This window comes from Podarcis filfolensis, assembly GCF_964270895.1.
Source record: "Podarcis filfolensis genome assembly, chromosome: 14".
Lineage (NCBI taxonomy): Eukaryota > Metazoa > Chordata > Lepidosauria > Squamata > Lacertidae > Podarcis > Podarcis filfolensis.
In genome coordinates this window covers 19,536,530-19,553,957 of record NC_139616.1, presented here as the reverse complement: position 1 = coordinate 19,553,957, position 17,428 = coordinate 19,536,530, and the positions used below count along the sequence as shown (strand labels likewise).

Genomic DNA, 17,428 nt, shown 5'->3' with positions numbered 1-17,428 from the left:
AAATTAAATATGTTTGCATGTGTTTGAATTCCTTTGCATAATTTAAACAACCTCTTCAGATTTAGGGTGTTTCTTTTAAAAGAATAATGCGTTTGCATAAAATAAATAATTGCAAAGAGAGGAGTGCAGAAGTAGCTCCATAGAAGAGGAACAGAGGACAGAGAGGGGATCCAAGAATCTTAGGTGATATAAATGGTTTTCCCCCCCCTCACCCCCCATGTTATCCTCACAACAACTTAGTAAGGCAGGTGAAGCTGAGAGACTATCCGGCCCAGGTTTTCCCAGTAAACTTCAGAACTGAGTAGAAATTGGAACCTGGGTCCCTTTCCTAACCTATCCTATCCCAGCTACACGACACAGGCTCCCATCTTTGCGGCACAGGAGTGGGACACTTGAGTGATATTTGTAGGGGGTACCAGTGACAAAATGGCTATTGCAGAGTGTGTGGCATAATATAAAATGGAAACCACACCTAAGGGAGCAGACCAGGTGCAGTCGTCCCATCGATGGGAAAAAGGAGCTACCACCAAGCTCACTCACAGAGAAGCTATTTGACCTCTTCGGAAGAAAGGGCGGGTGCCCAATCCTGGCATCTGGTGAAATGTGGGCACATTTAATGCATGATAGGCTGAGTGCCGGTGCAAACAGGAACAGAGTAGGGGGAGCCAAATCATGAGCTGTGTATTTTTGAGGGCATATTTCATGGGTGCTGAAGGAGGTCCTAGCAGGGACAATGAGGTGTTGTGGGCACCAGGGGAAGACCTCAAGGGTGCCCCTGTGCCCACAGAGGTTGCCTATGTGCAAGGGCTTAACTCTAACCCTCCCAGGTTCTGCAGCAGGGCCTCAGTATTTGTCCCTCTTCCCACCCAACCTCGCTTTTGCCAGTGTTGCACTGCTTCGTTCAATTTCTGTGGCGGTGTTTTGCAGGCTGTACCATACCAGGGAACAGTGTGTTTGTAATTACCGCTTCACTAGCCCTGTCATTATCCCTACATCAGGTGTACTTCAAAAAGAAGCAGCCCCGTCCAAAGCAGACAGCTTCCCAAAGAGCTTTTATTAAAATTGTCGGAACTCCTGGGGAACCATCAAAGTAGTACAAAGGAAGACGTGCTTCTTTTTTCCAAAACGACTCAACGCAAATCTAGCCCTTGCAGAGGTGCCTGTGCTTTATTCATGTGGTGCAGCCGAGAGACGAGTTTCTGAAGTCCTCAAAAGGCTTCCTTTGTCTGAAGAAAGATGCTGAGGCTTTTCAGTCCCTTCCCTTACTGGGCTCTCTTCCAAACCCAGCCGATGCCAACATGGCACTCGTGTGGCGCTGGCAAAGCTGCCGCCATCGAAGGATGTCCACAGTGTGTAGCTCCCTTTACCTTTGAGTGAACCAATATGATTTGCTCAGGCTCACCATCAATCCATCCATCCATACTTCTTGGAGCAGCCTGACATCCCTCCCCATACTGAGGCAGCGAGAGGAATGAGCCCTGTGGGAGGCAGTAGACAGCAAAGCCAGTAGCCACTTGTGCAGATTCCAGTATCACTACTGACATACAAATTCAGTGTCGCTATCTGTGGGGAGAGAGGGAATAACACATTAATATCCTGACCACACAACTACTTATGTGCTCCCTTGAGTCCAAAGTATCTGGAGGACACCCGGATGGGGGAGGCCTCTTGTTTCCAGAAAGGCTTTTTGGACAATAAACTAAAGCTTGCAGGAACCACCTCAGAGAAATGGACTGTCCAATCTTCATTCTCTCAGTCCGCCTCCCAGTTACCTACCAACAGTGGGACTATTTGCTTTCCTTCTCCCAGCTATCTGATCTCATGTGTCAGCGCAGCAGCTGGCGATTTGAGCACCAGCAAATTGAGCTGCCCTCTGCGAAGCAAAATGGCACCAGTCCAGAGCTAGTCCTCCATCTTGTGTCCAGAGATTAGAACTGCATAGCAACTGAGTCCCGTTGCTAGGGTAGCACCTTATGTATCTCCAAAAGAAGTTGTCAGAAGACCACGGGGATTTGCATTAAATGTGCTCATTTTTTAGCCATGGACAAACCCCTGGAAATAATTACTATAATATAAATGGAAATGCCCATTTAAGGACGACTCTGACCAGGTGTCCTGTTGGCCAGCTCAGTCTGCTTTTCAGGTGCAAACTCTAGATGTGCAACCTAAAGGCCCCTGACGCCTTCCCTTCTTTGATGTTTTATTCTGTTTTTTCTGTTGGGAGCTGCCCAGAGTAGCTGGGGAAACCCAGCCGGATTGGCGGGGGGGGGGTAATAAATATTACTACAGTGGTACCTCAGGTTGAGTACTTAATTCGTTCCAGAGGTCCATTCTTAACCTGAAGCACCACTTTAGCTAATGGGGCCTCCTGCTGCTGCTGCGCCGGCGGAGCACGATTTCTGTTCTCATCCTGAAGCAAAGTTCTTAACCTGAAACACTATTTCTGCGTTAGCGGAGTCTGTAACCTGAATCGTATGTAACCTGAAGCGTATGAGGTACCATTGTACTACTACTACTACTACTACTGCTACTACTACTACTATTATTATTACTGTTACTATTATATCTCAAGGATGGGTGAATTGTGGCCCTCCAGAAGTTGATGGACTCCAGCCCCCATCACCCCCAGCCAGCAGGGCAAAAACATCTGGAAGACCACAAATTTCCCAACACTGTTTCAGAAGTTACTGTGAGGCCTAACTCCTTGTCGCAGCATTTAGATTTTCAGGACTATGTTGCTTCAGGACCTGTATTTTACGTTTTTGGTTACCGGAGCTTGCTAAGATTTTGATGACTGGGCTCTTTGCAAGTGCTACTCTTTTTCATGTTTTTAATTATACGTCTTGCCATTTTACGTGTGTGTGTGTTGTGTCTGGGTTGTTTGCCGCCTTAAGCACAGGCAGAAGAGCTGAATGCAAGTTAAGTAAATTTTGTTTTTGATAACAACGCCCCCCCCCATCCATTGAGTTTGTTTAGTTCTAACAAACTAAAACTTCTCTTGTTCCAGTCGGCATAACTTCATTTTGTACATGCTCAGAGTCACTGGGCTGAGGGGGCCAGAATCTTTCAAATCAAAAAACTGGCAACATGCCTTTGATATGAACTGTTTGAGTGACTTAGTTCGCTTGTGAAGGGTACTGAGTTGTGAGAAGACCCCTATTCCCTTCAAAGAACTACAATTCACAGTGTGGTTTAATAACCAATTGGCCTTCCTGGGGAACCCTGGGAATTGTTAAGTGTGAGGTGAATAGGTGTGTGTGTGCCTCCTAAGCACTCGCAGCACCCATGACAAACTACAGTTCCCAGGATTCTTTGAGGGAAACCATGACTATTTAAAGTGGAAGGATACTGTTTTAAATGCACTGTGCAGATGGGGTTGAATGCTGTATATTCTGTGGCTTCTGCGGGGGATTGCATGCTCCTAGTCCTCATCAGACCATTAGGACTTTATTTGGGGTTTTTTAATGCAAACTAATATATATTCTCTCCTGCCAACCTAGCAGTTCGAAAGCACGTCAAAGTGCAAGTAGATAAATAGGTACCGCTCTGGTGGGAAGGTAAATGGCGTTTCTGTGTGCTGCTCTGGTTCGCCAGAAGCGGCTTAGTCATGCTGGCCACATGACCCGGAAGCTGTACGCCGGCTCCCTTGGCCGATAAAGCGAGATGAGCGCCGCAACCCCAGAGTCCGCCACGACTGGACCTAATGGTCAGAGGTCCCTTTACCTTTACCTAATATATCTTCTGCATACCTGGAGAGTTCCCTGGCACATTCAGAAACCCCTATCCAAGATGATGGGCACAGGAGCATCGTGTTAGGAAGGAGTGGGGTTGCCTTATTGCTGTGTAAGAGTACTCTGTGCTGGTGCTTGTGTCGTACCTATGATTTCAATCCAGGCTTGGCTAGAGCTTGGTTTGCACAACACCTTGTTTCCAAAAGGCAGCCACTCCCACCCAGCTTGGCTTGATAAACAGGCTCTGGAGACAACCATCTGCTCGGCAGAACCAGCCCGTTTTCTGTAGCCAGTCTTCTCCCACCCAGGTTACAGAGGACATTCCAGTTAATTCCTCCTTGCGAGGCAATGCACCTCAAGCCCGACAATGTGGATTCGCAGCAGCTGAGGAATGTTGAGGTGACGATTGGCTGAACTGCTCTGATGTCAGAGGCAGATGGGGCTCCAGCTTTCGTTGGCGGAACTGCTCTAAAATTAAAGGTCCTCTGGCTCTTTGTTGGATGAGCTTGTGTAGAAGCTACCAAGGAGCAGAGCAGGTGAGGAAGGGTAGAAATGGAGGAGTCTGGAAAAGGAAGATGATGCAAGACAAAGGGAGCCTAAAATGGATGGAAAGGGAGAGGAAATCTGGGATGCCGAGAGCCGTCAGTCACACATGTTGAAGTCCCTGACAGCCAAAGAACTGAGTAACACAAGATCCCCCTCCATCTAGGTGAGGACTGCTGGAGGCTCTCAATGGATACTAGATGGGGAAGGGCTGTAGCTCAGTGGTAGAGCTTCTGCTTTGCATGCACAGGGTCCCAGGTTCAATCCCCGGCATCTCCAGGTAAGACTGGGAATGTTCCCGGCCTGAAACCCTGGAGAGTTTCCTCTGTCAGATGCAGTATGCTTTGGCAAACCAGTATACCTGAAGGAGCATCTCCACCTCCAGCGTTCAGCCCAGACACTGAGGTCCAGCTCCGAGGGCCTTCTGGCGGCTCCCTCCCTGTGAGAAGCAAAGTTACAGGGAACCAGGCAGAGGGCCTTCTTGGTAGTGGCACCCACCCTGTGGAATGCCCTCCCTTCAGATGGCAAGGAAATAAACAACTACCTGACTTTTAGAAGACATATAAAGGCAGCCCTGTTTAGGGAAGTTTTTTAATGTTTGATGAATTGTATTTTAATATTTTGCTGGAAGCCACTCAGAGTGGCTGGGGAAACCCAGCCAGATGGGTGGGGTATAAATTATCATCATCATCACCATTATTATTTTATTATTATAATTGCTGGAAACCACAGGTGGTCAGAGTCCTGCTTGAATGCTTCCCATAAGCATCTTGCTGGCCACTGTGAGAACAGGATGCTGGGCTGGATGAACCTTTGGTTTGATCCAGCTGGGCTTCTCAGGGAATGGAATCAGATAGGACACAAGTTGGTACATTAAGCAGGTTGCTTGCTTTTACAGCCCCAGAGGAGAAAAACAAGATTTCTACAAATGGAGGGAGGGAGGGAGGAAGCAGGTGAGTTGCGTGGTTGGATCTTGGGCAGATCCAAATGCAGAAATGTGCCAAATGAACTGGAAATGCCAGAGTACCTGACTTGCCAAACAGCCAGCTTCTTGCAGAGTTTCACGGCTGGCAGCTTTTCATTGCAGATGAGTCACGGGGAGCCGTCTATAATTAATTACTCGTGGTGTTTGAACTCCCTGAGGCCCATGGGTTGCTTAACTGTAAATGGGTTGATTGGCAAAGGAGCCACAAGTTCAGCACCACAGCCTCACTCTTCTTCCAAGCTAGGCCAACAAAATCGTATTAGTTTGGCAAATGGTATTCGAGGCCAACCTTTGCTAACCTGGTGCCTTCCAGATATTTTGGCCTGCAACTCCCATCCGCTCCCACCGATTGGAATTGTGGTCACCTGCAAATCATGTGGAGGGCACCAGGTTGGGGAACGCTCGTTTAGCCTGTGGTTTTTACATAGTAAAACAACAAGCGAAAAGGAGAGTTTTATTGTAATAATAATAATGATAATAATGATGATGATAATAATGATGATAATAATAATAATAATAATAATAATAATAATAATTTATTATTTATACCCTGCCCATCTGGCTGAGTTTCCCTAGCCACTCTGGGCGGTTCCCAATCGAGTGTTAAAAACAATACAGCATTAAATATATGTACAGTGGTACCTTGGGTTACATACGCTTCAGGTTACAGATTCTGCTAACCCAGAAATAGTGCTTCAGGTTAAGAACTTTGCTTCAGGATGAGAACAGAAATCGTGTTCCAGTGGCGCGGCAGCAGCAGGAGACCCCATTAGCTAAAGTGGTGCTTCAGGTTAAGAACAGTTTCAGGTTAAGTACGGACCTCCAGAATGAATTAAGTACTTAACCCAAGGTACCACTGTAAATGGAAGAGGTTGGAGGTAATCATGTGAGCATCGAGGACAGCAGTGGGATGGTGAGCCAATATAACCTGAAATCCATTTTTATGGAGCACTAGCAGCCAGTTCACAGCACAGAAATCTAGGACATCGTGCTGTGTTTGGAAAGCATATCTGGGCTTTACTTTCACAATGTTAATCAGAGTTAATCTGCAGAATTACTGCCTGCGCAATAAATTAGTGTCACACGACGTTCTGGTCAGCAAACGAGAATTCATTCTGAAATATGATCTAATGCGATTAACACTGGGGAAAGGCAATCCAGGTCACATTCCTCCTTTATAGCCAACATTATTACATATATACATTACAGGGGCAATGGTTTAATTTGTCGATATCATCATAGATTATTCCAGTCTCTTTTTGTTTTGTTTTAAATCACTTCTAAAGAAGAGAGAGGACAGGCTTCTGGGGGTACTGGCAAGTGCTGATCCAATTCATGCAGCAGCTCTTGGAGGCCAGAAGGTATGGAGAAGTTGAATGGATGAATGCTTGCTGGTACTACAAGGAACTCAAGCCCTTAGGGAGCCAGTTTGTCAGAGAGAATGCCAGTTAAGGCAGAAGTTTGAAAACTCCAATCTGTCCCCACCACAGCAGCAAGAACTTCCAGCAGGGAGCTTGCTGCTCATCTCTGGCTCAGATTTACAAACCTCCAAGTAAGAGCTTGAAAGGTTAGGACAACCTTCCCAGCCTGGTGATGTCCAGATGTTTTCAACTACAACTCCCATCAGCTACTGGCCACACTGGTCAGGTCTGATGAGAGTGCCCCTTTATTAAGAAGTTGCGATTTAAGAGTTGCATATCTTTTCACAACAATGTTTTGCTTTGAAATGGAGGCCCTCTCCTTTGCAAAAAAAGGCAAATATCATTCCAGCCCCAGTACTAATTTCAGGGGACAAGCTCTGTTTGTGAAAACATACTGGACCCTTCCCGTCTTGCTAGACTGCAACTCCATCATGGATGAACGCTGACTACACTCGTTGGGGCTGATGGGAGTTGGTGTCAAGCAACATCTAAAGGGCCAAAGCTTTCCCCATCACTGACGTTAAAGGTATGTGTGTGCGTGTATATTCATGTAAATGGTAAAGAAACAGAAGTGTATATTTCAGCAAACACTTCATCACTGTTTTTCCAGCTGTTTCAACTTTGATTTTTCACTGCTCTTTGGCACAATTTTTGCTGCTAATCTGCATTGGGGACACAACAGTTTTGCTTATAAAAAGCCCAAGAACCTATTTGTCAGCAGAGGTAGCCTGAAATCCCCAGTAAAATCTGGCCCAAACATTTAAGGTGTAAAACTATGTCATTCTCAACCCTTTTAGGGCAGATTATCCCCTTGAAGGTGGTTTGAAAACCTTGGTATTTTGCTGTTCAGGAGGCTTCCCATTCTGGGACCTGATGTTATTGAGGGAAAGTGCAGGGGCAGAAGGAAAGGATAATTACAAACTAATATGTATTGGTATGTGAGAGCATTTTGTGACAACTTATACCCAGCTGAAACAACTTTCCTGGTGGAAACCTCTCTCTGTTAAGAATGGCGAAAGCTTGGGCCTTTTTCTTCTGGGGAAGAAAACCACCAGCCATTATCCTCAGCACTGACTGCTGCTGATACAAGCATCCTGGCCCTTCATTACGTGGGACGCAGCTGCATGGCAGGCCCATAAAATTAATCTCCGGTGTGAAAGCAGCTCTTAAGGGGAAGCCCTGTAACCCGAGCTGGAGAAAAGATGGACTCCTCAATGCGTTCTGCAGCAGTATTTAATAGCTAAGTAGTTAATTAGATGCTGAAGTGGCTGTGTCAGCTGTCAGGCAGTGCTGCGTGGAGGGGAGGGAGTGGGCAGGGGCAGCAGCAATGGGGTGTGAAAGGACTGGAGGCTGGAACTGGGGGAAACACAGGGCAGTCCCATAGCAGCAGCAAGCAGCTGCTTCATGGCAGAGCAGACCTCTTCTTTCTGTGTTAGAACCCCAAAGAGGACAGCAAGCTTAACCAGGCCTTCTCAAGCTCATTGATGTGGTTGGTTCATATGGGGAAAGACAGTCCTTGATGGAAGGCAGTTCTGGTCTATTTAAGGCTTTGTAAGTCAAAACGAGCATTTTGAATTGGGCCAGTGGCGTAGCGTGGGTTGTCAGCACCCGGGGCAAGGCAAATAATTTGCGCCCCTTAACCCGTGGATTTTAGTAGGGGCAGAGAGCTGCAAGTGTGAGCGCGCTCCCTGCAGATGTTGCGCCCGGTCCCCCCTGCATCCCCCACGCTACGCCACTGAATTGGGCCCAGGTACCAATTGGCAGCCAGTGCAGCTGGGCCAGGACTGGCGTCCTGTGCTCAAAACATCTTGCCTCGGTGAGTAACCCGGCTGCTGAATTCTGAACCGGCTGAAGTTTATGAACCGTCTTCAGTGAAAGCCTAACATGTAATGTGTTGCAGTAATCTGGGAAAGAAACCGTGTTTTGAATGCGTTATAAACATGCAACACTACTAGATGGTACAGGAGGGTTAAAAAAAAAAATCAACACAATTTTCCATAGCGTTTTTCTTTTCTTTTGTTATAACGATTTAATTTCTGACTTATTTATAGCGGGGTTTTATCCTGTGTGCAGACTCACCCCTAGATGTTACCAGATGACAGAAGTTAGGCTATTCCTGTCCAGATAGGTAGGGGTGCAGCTGGGCTACCAGCCGAAGCTGATGGCAAGTGCTCTGTGCCAACGAGCCAACTGAGCCTCAAGCCACAGCAAAGAAGTGTAACCCCCCTCAAGAGCTGGCAATCACTAGGGCATTTTTATTTCTGCTTGGAATGCTTTCAGCACAGTTCCTATCCAGCCCACAAAAAAGTCTCTAGTTGTTGCTTTTATAAACTCACCCTAGAAAAGTTGAAGGCCTGTATAATTTGTCTTAAAACAACAAAACTCAAAAATAAATAAATAAATGTTTGTCATGGTACCAGAGCAAAGACGCCATCAAAATACACACCTTTGCAGGGTTGTCACATCTTTTATATTTGTTAAGCTTCTGGGGTTCCTGTCTAGAAGTCCATGCAAAAGAGGAATCTGCAGGCATCAGCAGAACCTTCCGTTAAGATACCTTACCTCCTCAAGCTCCTCAGTTCTCGCCTGCAGACTGTGTGCCTCAAGCCGGTAAGTGTTTCCAAGTGCTAACAAACGCTGTTGGGATGAGAGAGTAAGGCACAGTGGTAATGCAGTTCCAGGTGTCCGAAGTCGGGTCGTAACAATCCAGCGTCTTGCACCTCTGGGTCCCAAAGTAGCCACCCACCACATAAAGCTTGTTCCCAGAGGCCAAAGCGTGGCAGGACATCCGCTTGGCCGTCATGTCCCCAATCCGCGTCCACTGGTCCGTTTCGCAGTCAAAGCGGTAGGCGGAGGCCGCCGTGTACTCCGTGTCTCCACCCATGATAAAGATCTGGCTACCCAGGACGGCGCCCGCCGTGTAGCGCCAGGGCTGGGGGCACTGGGCTTTGATGGTCCACCGGTTCTCCAGCGGGTCGTAGCACTGGACTTTGGACACCATGTCGCGGTGGATGCTGGTCCCTCCAAAGACGTAGAGCTTCAGCCTCGCGCTGACGACGGCCGCGTTGCTGACGCCGTCCCTCAGAGGGGCCACCATGGTCCATTTGTTGGCGAGAGGGTCGTACTTCTCCACCTGCTTCAGTGAAACGGAAGGAGAAGCTGGGAAAACCCCGGCCACCGCGGTGTGTCCACCGACGACGTAGAGGCAGTTTTCCAGTTCGGCTGACCCATGTCCAAACCGAGCGATAAGCATTGGGGCAGCTTTGGACCACTCCTCGTTCACTGTGTCGTAGACCCAGACATCCTTGGAGACCCCGTTTTCGGAGCCCCTGCCTCCAGTGATGTAGACTTTGCAGCCAATGGCGCAGGCGCTGAACTCTTTTCGAGGGCTGGGGAGGTCGGCTTTGGGGATGATCTCTTTCGCCTTGTGGTCTACTTGGTAAACCTTGTCACACATAAACGTCTGGCCACCTAAGATGAGCAAAGTGTGCCCAGCCTTCCGAGGCCTGGCACAGGGGCTGGTGACCACCCCATCGTTCTGCAAGATCTTCTTTTTGCACCAAAGAGCTTCATCCATGATTTGCTTGTTCTGGTCTTCTGCCGTGATCAGCTCCTCGTAGGTCATGGCTTCCTTCAGGCACTCGGAAGGCAGCAAGGCCAGTCGCACGTGCTTCAACATCTCCGGGAGGAAAGACTTCCTCTTGTCCAAGTCATACTTCACCCACTGCATGACTGCCTTGAAGACCTTCTCCTCATCCTCAATTTCCAGCTCGTCACTGGAAATCAAGTCCAGCAGGGTGTCCTTGGAGAGGTTATTGAAATCTTCGTTTCTGTGGACTGTCTCAAAGTTGACCAAGCACATCCTCCAAGAAAGCTCATAGAGCCTCTTGCATTGGTGAGCATCTGAAAGGACCATCATGCCCAGACAGTTGGAAGGGTGCAGGTTCTTCTCAAGGAACTCGGCAGCTGCATCCCTGATGTCCTGGAACTGCAACATGTCACCGGCTTCCAGGAGGGACTCTGCATTCTCCTCGTTGATTATGATCTTGGAGGAATAAGCATAGTCCAACAGCAGCTCCAACACCTCCGGGTGCAGGCTATCGTCGAAATTCACCTTGTCGCCCAAGCTCTCGCGAAGGCCGTTGCTAAACATGGCTTCGAAGTACCTGCTGGCAGCAGCAAGCACAGCCCGGTGACATGGAAAGGACTTATTTCCGGCCCAGAGGGTGACATCAGTGAACTTGCAGTGCTTCCTCATGGTGTTGAGGTGAGACAGGACACAGTCTGGATGGGAGGCTTTGTGGAACAGCAAGATGTTCATTGAACCAGTGCTCGTTCGGGATTTACGGTTTTCATGGACGCTGACTGACATGACTACTGGACTGCTATCTGTAGGAAAATGAACATAGAAATTCTGAGTTTCAGAGGAATGAACAGATTGGCACCTATTGCTTTTTCTTACCTGAGATCAGCAATGCAGGCCCACCTCTACAAAAACCAAGAATCATGGAGCATGGGCTATCAAGACCCAATGTGGCAGAGTGCTTAGAAAGTTCAACTAACAGTAGGGAGACCCAGTTTCAAGCCCATCCTCAGCTGGAAAATTCAGCAGACAACGTTGTACTAGTCACAGTGTCTAGTCTGCCTCACAAGCTTGTTGTGAGGATAAAGTGGGGGGGGGGGCAGGGAGACACACATTTTGTACGTTACAAAGAGCCATTCAAGAAAATGAGCCAGAAACATGTATTGCATATTGCCCCAAACAAATGCAATGTTTTGTTTCCGTGGAAGTATGCCTCCAATTATGAGGTGCTGAGGGTGAGCATCTGGGAGAATGACTCAATCTATCTCCATCAGTCAAAAATTTTTTAAAAATTAAAAACTTGTCCAGTAGCACCTTAAAAAGGTAAAGGGACCCCTGACCATTAGGTCCAGTCATGACCGACTCTGGGGTTGCGGAGCTCATCTCACTTTATTGGCCGAGGGAGCCGGCATACAGCTTCCGGGTCATGTAGCCAGCATGACTGAGCCGCTTCTGGCAAACCAGAGCAGTGCACGGAAACGCCGTTTAGCTTCCCGCCGGAGCGGTACCTATTTATCTACTTGCACTTTGACGTGCTTTCGAACTGCTAGGTTGGCAGGAGCAGGGACTGAGCAACGGGAGCTCACCCCATCGCGGGGATTCGAACCACCGACCTTCTGATCGGCAAGTCCTAGGCTCTGTGGTTTAACCCACAGCACCACCCGCGTCCCTTAGTAGCACCTTAGAGACCAACTAAGTTTGTTCTGGGTATAAGTTTTTTGTGTGGATGCACACTTCTTCAGATCCAACAGTGACATCAATGAAAAGCAGTTATCTACATCATGAACGTTATCTACATCATGAACAAGAGCCGAATAAAAATCTGCATCGGGGTCTGTTGTCCCTGTAAATCCTGCCACCTAGGCAGTTGCCTCAAGGGTAGGCCTGCCCTGGTTGAGGCCTTAAATCCAGCTGAACTAGGAATAAGCTTGTCAGCTGGAAATCCAGTGCAGCCTAAACTGCTTATCTCAGTAGATCTCGTCATGGGATTGCCCCCTTCGGCTAGTTATTTACTCTCTAAACTTCAATCCCTTCATCTGCAATATGGGGCATCACAATACTGACTTAAATTAACAGGGTTGCTGCAAAGATTCCAGTTAGGGAATGCTTGGAATACTCGAGTGTTTCAAATAAAGGTTTATTATTCATCATCCTTGCTATTAAATTTATTGTTATTTTTATCACTTTATTATATTCTTGATTTTTAATTCTACTCAGATTTCCAGCAGTTAATAAATCAGAGACTGCACCCTTTTGACATGTGCTCTGCTCAGTTTTGCAATCCAAACACTGAAAAATCCTGTTAACATAATTTTCTCAATTCTAACTGTACATGAACCGTGGGGTGTCAGGAGGGATTCATTTCGCAAGAAATCATTCTTTTTTTCCCCAAAACAAATATGAAAATAAATGAAAATTTCACACCATTCTCCCACTGGACATTGAAGAAAAATAAATCTATACTCTGCATGCAGACAGGCGCTCATAAGCCTGGTCAAGGGAACAGTATATTCAGAGGAAAGGGCACTGGGCTGTTCTTGGCTTAGCCTGGCTCATGCTGGCTTTGAGTGGAAGAAGAAATTACTGCAATTTCCAGGCAGGCTGTATGGCTTCTTTATAAAATAGGTGGCTATTAGCAGGGTGCAGAGATTTGAGCCTGTGTTTCTGCACAGTCTCGTGCTCCCAATTCTGCCAGACTCATTTGCTTTGCAAAAAAACAGGTTTAAGCTCCCATCAGGGAATTGGGTAGGCCTACCTGTCTACCAACTGGTTTAAAACAAACAAATAACTCCCAAAGCCGCCCGCCCAACTAGATGGTTATTTAGAGTGTTTTTGTATGGGTATGACAGTCTTCCATCTCTTGGCAAGCTACACCCATAGCATAACAATCTTCAGGCTAACACAACATGAGTTAATGGAACCCCATGAACAGCTGGCAAATCGACAGCTACATCTCTTGAAGCTACTCCACTGAAATTGTCCTCCATCTAGAAAGCAACCATAGCAAGGTCGCAAGGTCGCTGCATTTTCACCTCACTCTATCTCTAAGAAACTGAAGGTGGTGCACACATGGAAATACAGTGGTACCTCGGGTTAAGTACTTAATTCGTTCCAGAGGTCCATTCTTAACCTGAAACTGTTCTTAAACTGAAGCACCACTTTAGCTAATGGGGCCTCCTGTTGCCACACCGCCGGAGCACGATTTCTGTTCTCATCCTGAAGCAAAGTTCTTAACCCAAGGTAATATTTCTGGGTTAGCGGAGTCTGTAACCTGAAGCGTATGTAACCCGAGGTACCACTGTATAGGAAGCTGTATTCTGAATTAGACCATGAGTCCAGCTAGCTCAGTAGAGCCTACACTGACCTACAGCTGCTCTCCAGGAATTCAGGCAGGGAGACTTTCCCAGACCTACCTGGAGATGCTGGGGATTGAATGTGAGGCCTTCCACATGCAGGGCAGACACTACCACAGAGCTATATCCCTTCCCCAAAAGAAAGTTCACACACACCCCATTATCCTTGCAACAACCTTGTGAGGTAGGTCAGGCTCAGAAATAAGTGTCTGTCCCAAGGTCACCAGGTTAGTTTCCACGGTTGACGAGGGGTTTGTCTGTCATGGGCTTTGGCCAGAACAATAAACTTATGAACTAGGACAGATGAAGGATTTGAAGCTGGGTTTCTTCAATACTCCCAGTCACTACGTAACACAGGCTCAGCCTCTGAAAGCTCCATCTAAAATATTTCAGACAGCAAGGCTTGGAGAGATGTTTTTTAGTATGCATCTTTTATTTTCTATTTTAGTATGCTTTAGTGACCGATGTGTAGAAAACCAGGGTACAAATAATACTTTGGGGGAAGCCATGACTTTCTAAGCAGGGACACGGGTGGCGCTGTGGTCTAAACCACTGAGCCTTGGGCTTGCCGAGTGGAAGGTCGGCGGTTTGAATCCCCATGACGGGGTGAGCTCCCATTGCTTGGTCCCTGCTCCTGCCAACCTAGCAGTTCGAAAGCACGTCAAAGTGCAAGTAGTTAAATAGGTACCGCTCTGGCGGGAAGGTAAACAGCGTTTCCGTGTGCTGCTCTGGTTCGCCAGAAGCGGCTTAGTCATGCTGGCCACATGACCCAGAAAAACTGTCTGCAGACAAACGTTGGTTCTCTCGGCCAGTAAAGCAAGATGAGCACTGCAACACCAGAGTCGTTCGCAACTGGACTTGACTGTCAGAGGTCCTTTACCTTTTTTAAAAATGTCTTTCTAAAGTGGTATTGTAGCGCTCAGTGCCGGATTTACATATAAGCTAAACAAGCTATAGCTTAGGGCCCCACTTTCTTGGGGGCCCCCAAAAATGTTAAAGGGAAAAAACTGGATGTACATTTCCAAAATATAAGATTAAAAACAAATAAAATAAAACCTACATACAGCAACAGTGTTTTGTGTTGTGTAGGCTCCTATGATGTAAGTAATGGGCCCTGCCTGCTAGCCTGCTCCCTCCCTAAAATATCACTGGTTTCAGTTCAACAATTACTTTGATAAAATACATATTTTGTTATGTGCAAATGGCTTTAGATACCTATTAGGTCCATAAATTACCATATAGCATATATTCAATACAAAAAAAACCAGCGGCAATTTGTTGTTGACAAAGGACAACTGGACAAATAAAGGGCCCCATTACCTTCAGTAGCTTAGGGCCTCATCATACCTAAATCTGGCCCTGGCAGCGCTTACGGTAAATGTATGGCATGAATGGCATGAGTGCTCCCATCTCCTCCATGGAGATATGACAAATTGCAACTGCAGTCAGCTGACCATGCTCCCCACCCTCCAGGGCTTGACAAACCCTTTTGAACTCAGCCTGCAGAAATAATATTATTATTTTTCTTTAAAGGCAGCAGTGCTGGGGAGTGTTTTCCAGCCACAACACATTGCCAGCAGGCTGTGCTCAGTTGGAGGGTCACAAATTACGCAGGCCCACCTGGTGGTCATTGGCTCCTGGCAAGCCAGGCCTCTCACCTGCTGTTCTGAGGTGACTCATCTGGATTCCAGACATCTTTCCACTTGCTACAACAAGGCCTTGCCAAGAGTTATTTACCCACACAAAGAATTCATCCCCAATTTGGGTTTGTTTTGCTGCAAATTGCCCACATTGCTCACTCCCGCTGACTAGGATCTAGCTCGAGGGAACAGCCTATTTTATTTTATTTTTGGCCACACATGCAAGAAATAAAGAGGAAAATTACAAAGCTAAAATCCCAGAATAATAATTGAGGGGTGGTTTCCCCTCCCTTTTTCTCCCTCGCCTTCTTGGTACACATTCCCAGATGATAGGTAAAGAGACTGGTGGTTTCAATTATAATGTTTCTGGGAATGGAAAGAGACTCAAATCCCCGGGGAAGAAACTTGAGGGGGGTGGGTCACTGGTGTGGGGCATAAATGGGGAGATTTCTGGACATTTCTCCAGTACATTTTTTAAAAATGCATTGTTTCAGTAAAACTAGCAGCATAATGAACGAAGGCAAGATAAATAAAAAAATGGACAACTGGAAGGAATATAATGCCCATCAAATCTAACTTGCTTTTATTTTAGGTCAATAGAGTATTCCTAGGAAACATGCAGTTTTTCAGGCGTGCTAAAATTACTATGTTTGCAGTGCCTTCACCCCGCCCCCCCCCCCAGCAAATATAAATAATGTAAGGGAAGTGTTTGTTATAGAGCTCAAATACCTGAAAATATTTACAAGTAAAGCTTTGAATTTGTTTGCTTATAAAATTTAAACTGCATGCATCATGCTTTACTAAATTTCCCACCACCAAACAAATATTTCAATTCAGCTCCTTCTCTACCTATCGGGAGAGTTTTCCAGATACACAAGGAAAAAAGAAGCATTGTGTAAGTATTCCTTTCCTGCTCACCTAGGGGTAACTTTTACTCCTTTACAGGTGGCCACCTGAGTGCTATTTGAACAAGCCTGGCTCTATGTGCAATGTACATTATTGGAAAGCGCTTCTGGCAGGGCTCTTTTGGCAAGATTGAGGTTCCCGTTGCTACAGAGATAATCAAGCCCACCAGAGCTCTTGCTTCTGCTACTGAAGGGCTGATTCTGGGGGTAACCAAGAGTCATCACGAAGACATAAACTCTGAATTAAAAGTTTGGGGCTTAGCCCAAGATTTGATGGATGTGCGCAGATGCGAGAGGTTTTAGCATCACCAAAGCAGCAACAAATGAAATATGTATGAATCTACTCAAAGGCATCAATTTAGGCATCTGCCTCCTCAGGCACCCACACAACCCAGTAAATACCTAGGCTTGTGCAGAGAAGTGAGTTAACCAACACTTTCATTTTCCCCAGCATGCAAAAGCACCCACTTAAAGCTTTCACTTTCCTGTGCTGATCTCTGAAGGCTCGGAGGATTTGAAACAATTTAAAATAAAACACACTGTTAAACCTTGCAGAGTGGAGTACGCACTGCATACTTTTATTGCCTTTAAACTAGTCTGAATCATGACGGATTTGCAGATGTGGCACTGAAGCCGCTCTGGGTGCAAAGGCATTCAGCTGATGTGACGCAAACGATTTTCACCACAGCACACCAGTGCATAGTAATACTTGAAATTAATAGGTAAGAAGGTAAAGGATCCCTGGACGGTTAAGTCCAGTCAAAGGTGACTATGGGGTTGCGGCGCTCATCTCGTTTTCAGGCCAAGGGAGCTGCCGTTTGTCCACAGACAGCTTTCCGGGTCATGTGGCCAACATGACTAAACCGCTTCTGGCACAACGGGACACTGTGACGGAAACCAGAGCACATGGAAATGGCGTTTACCTTCCCACCGCAGTGGTACCTATTTATCTACTTGCACTGGCGTGCTTTCAAACTACTAGGTTGGCAGAAGCTGGGACAGAGCAACGGAAGCTCACTCCATCATAGGGATTTGAACCGCCAACCTTCTGATCGGCAAGCCCAAGAGGCTCAGTGGTTTAGACCACAGCGCCACCCAGCCAAGAAGTCATCTTGTCAAGCATCCTGACACCCACAGTGACCACTCAAATGCCTCCACAGCTCAGTGGTGTAGCACCTACATGCCACAGAAAGGGCCCGTGTTCATAACTGTGTTGGGAAAGCCATGACTGTTAAAGCAGAATAAGAATGCGTTAAATGTGTGGTAT

General features: G+C 46.8%; 1 protein-coding gene across 2 annotated transcripts in view; it reads right to left on the bottom strand.

Annotated features, from left to right (window-relative positions):
• Nucleotides 1–1,035: 1,035 nt before the first annotated feature.
• Nucleotides 1,036–17,428, bottom strand: part of KLHL25 (kelch like family member 25) — a 32,978-nt gene continuing 16,585 nt past the window's right edge. The window contains exons 2-3 of one of the 2 annotated variants that reach the window (XR_014541660.1): nt 9,127–11,069; nt 1,036–1,563 (exon numbers count right to left, since the gene is read on the bottom strand). Coding sequence is in view for 1 of the 2 variants with exons in the window: in XM_083586605.1 (XP_083442731.1) it covers nt 9,283–11,052 (1,770 nt within the window). In the remaining variant the exon portion in view is untranslated. The remainder of the gene's footprint in view (nt 1,564–9,126; nt 11,070–17,428) is intronic. The other variant, XM_083586605.1, reaches the window with a different exon arrangement.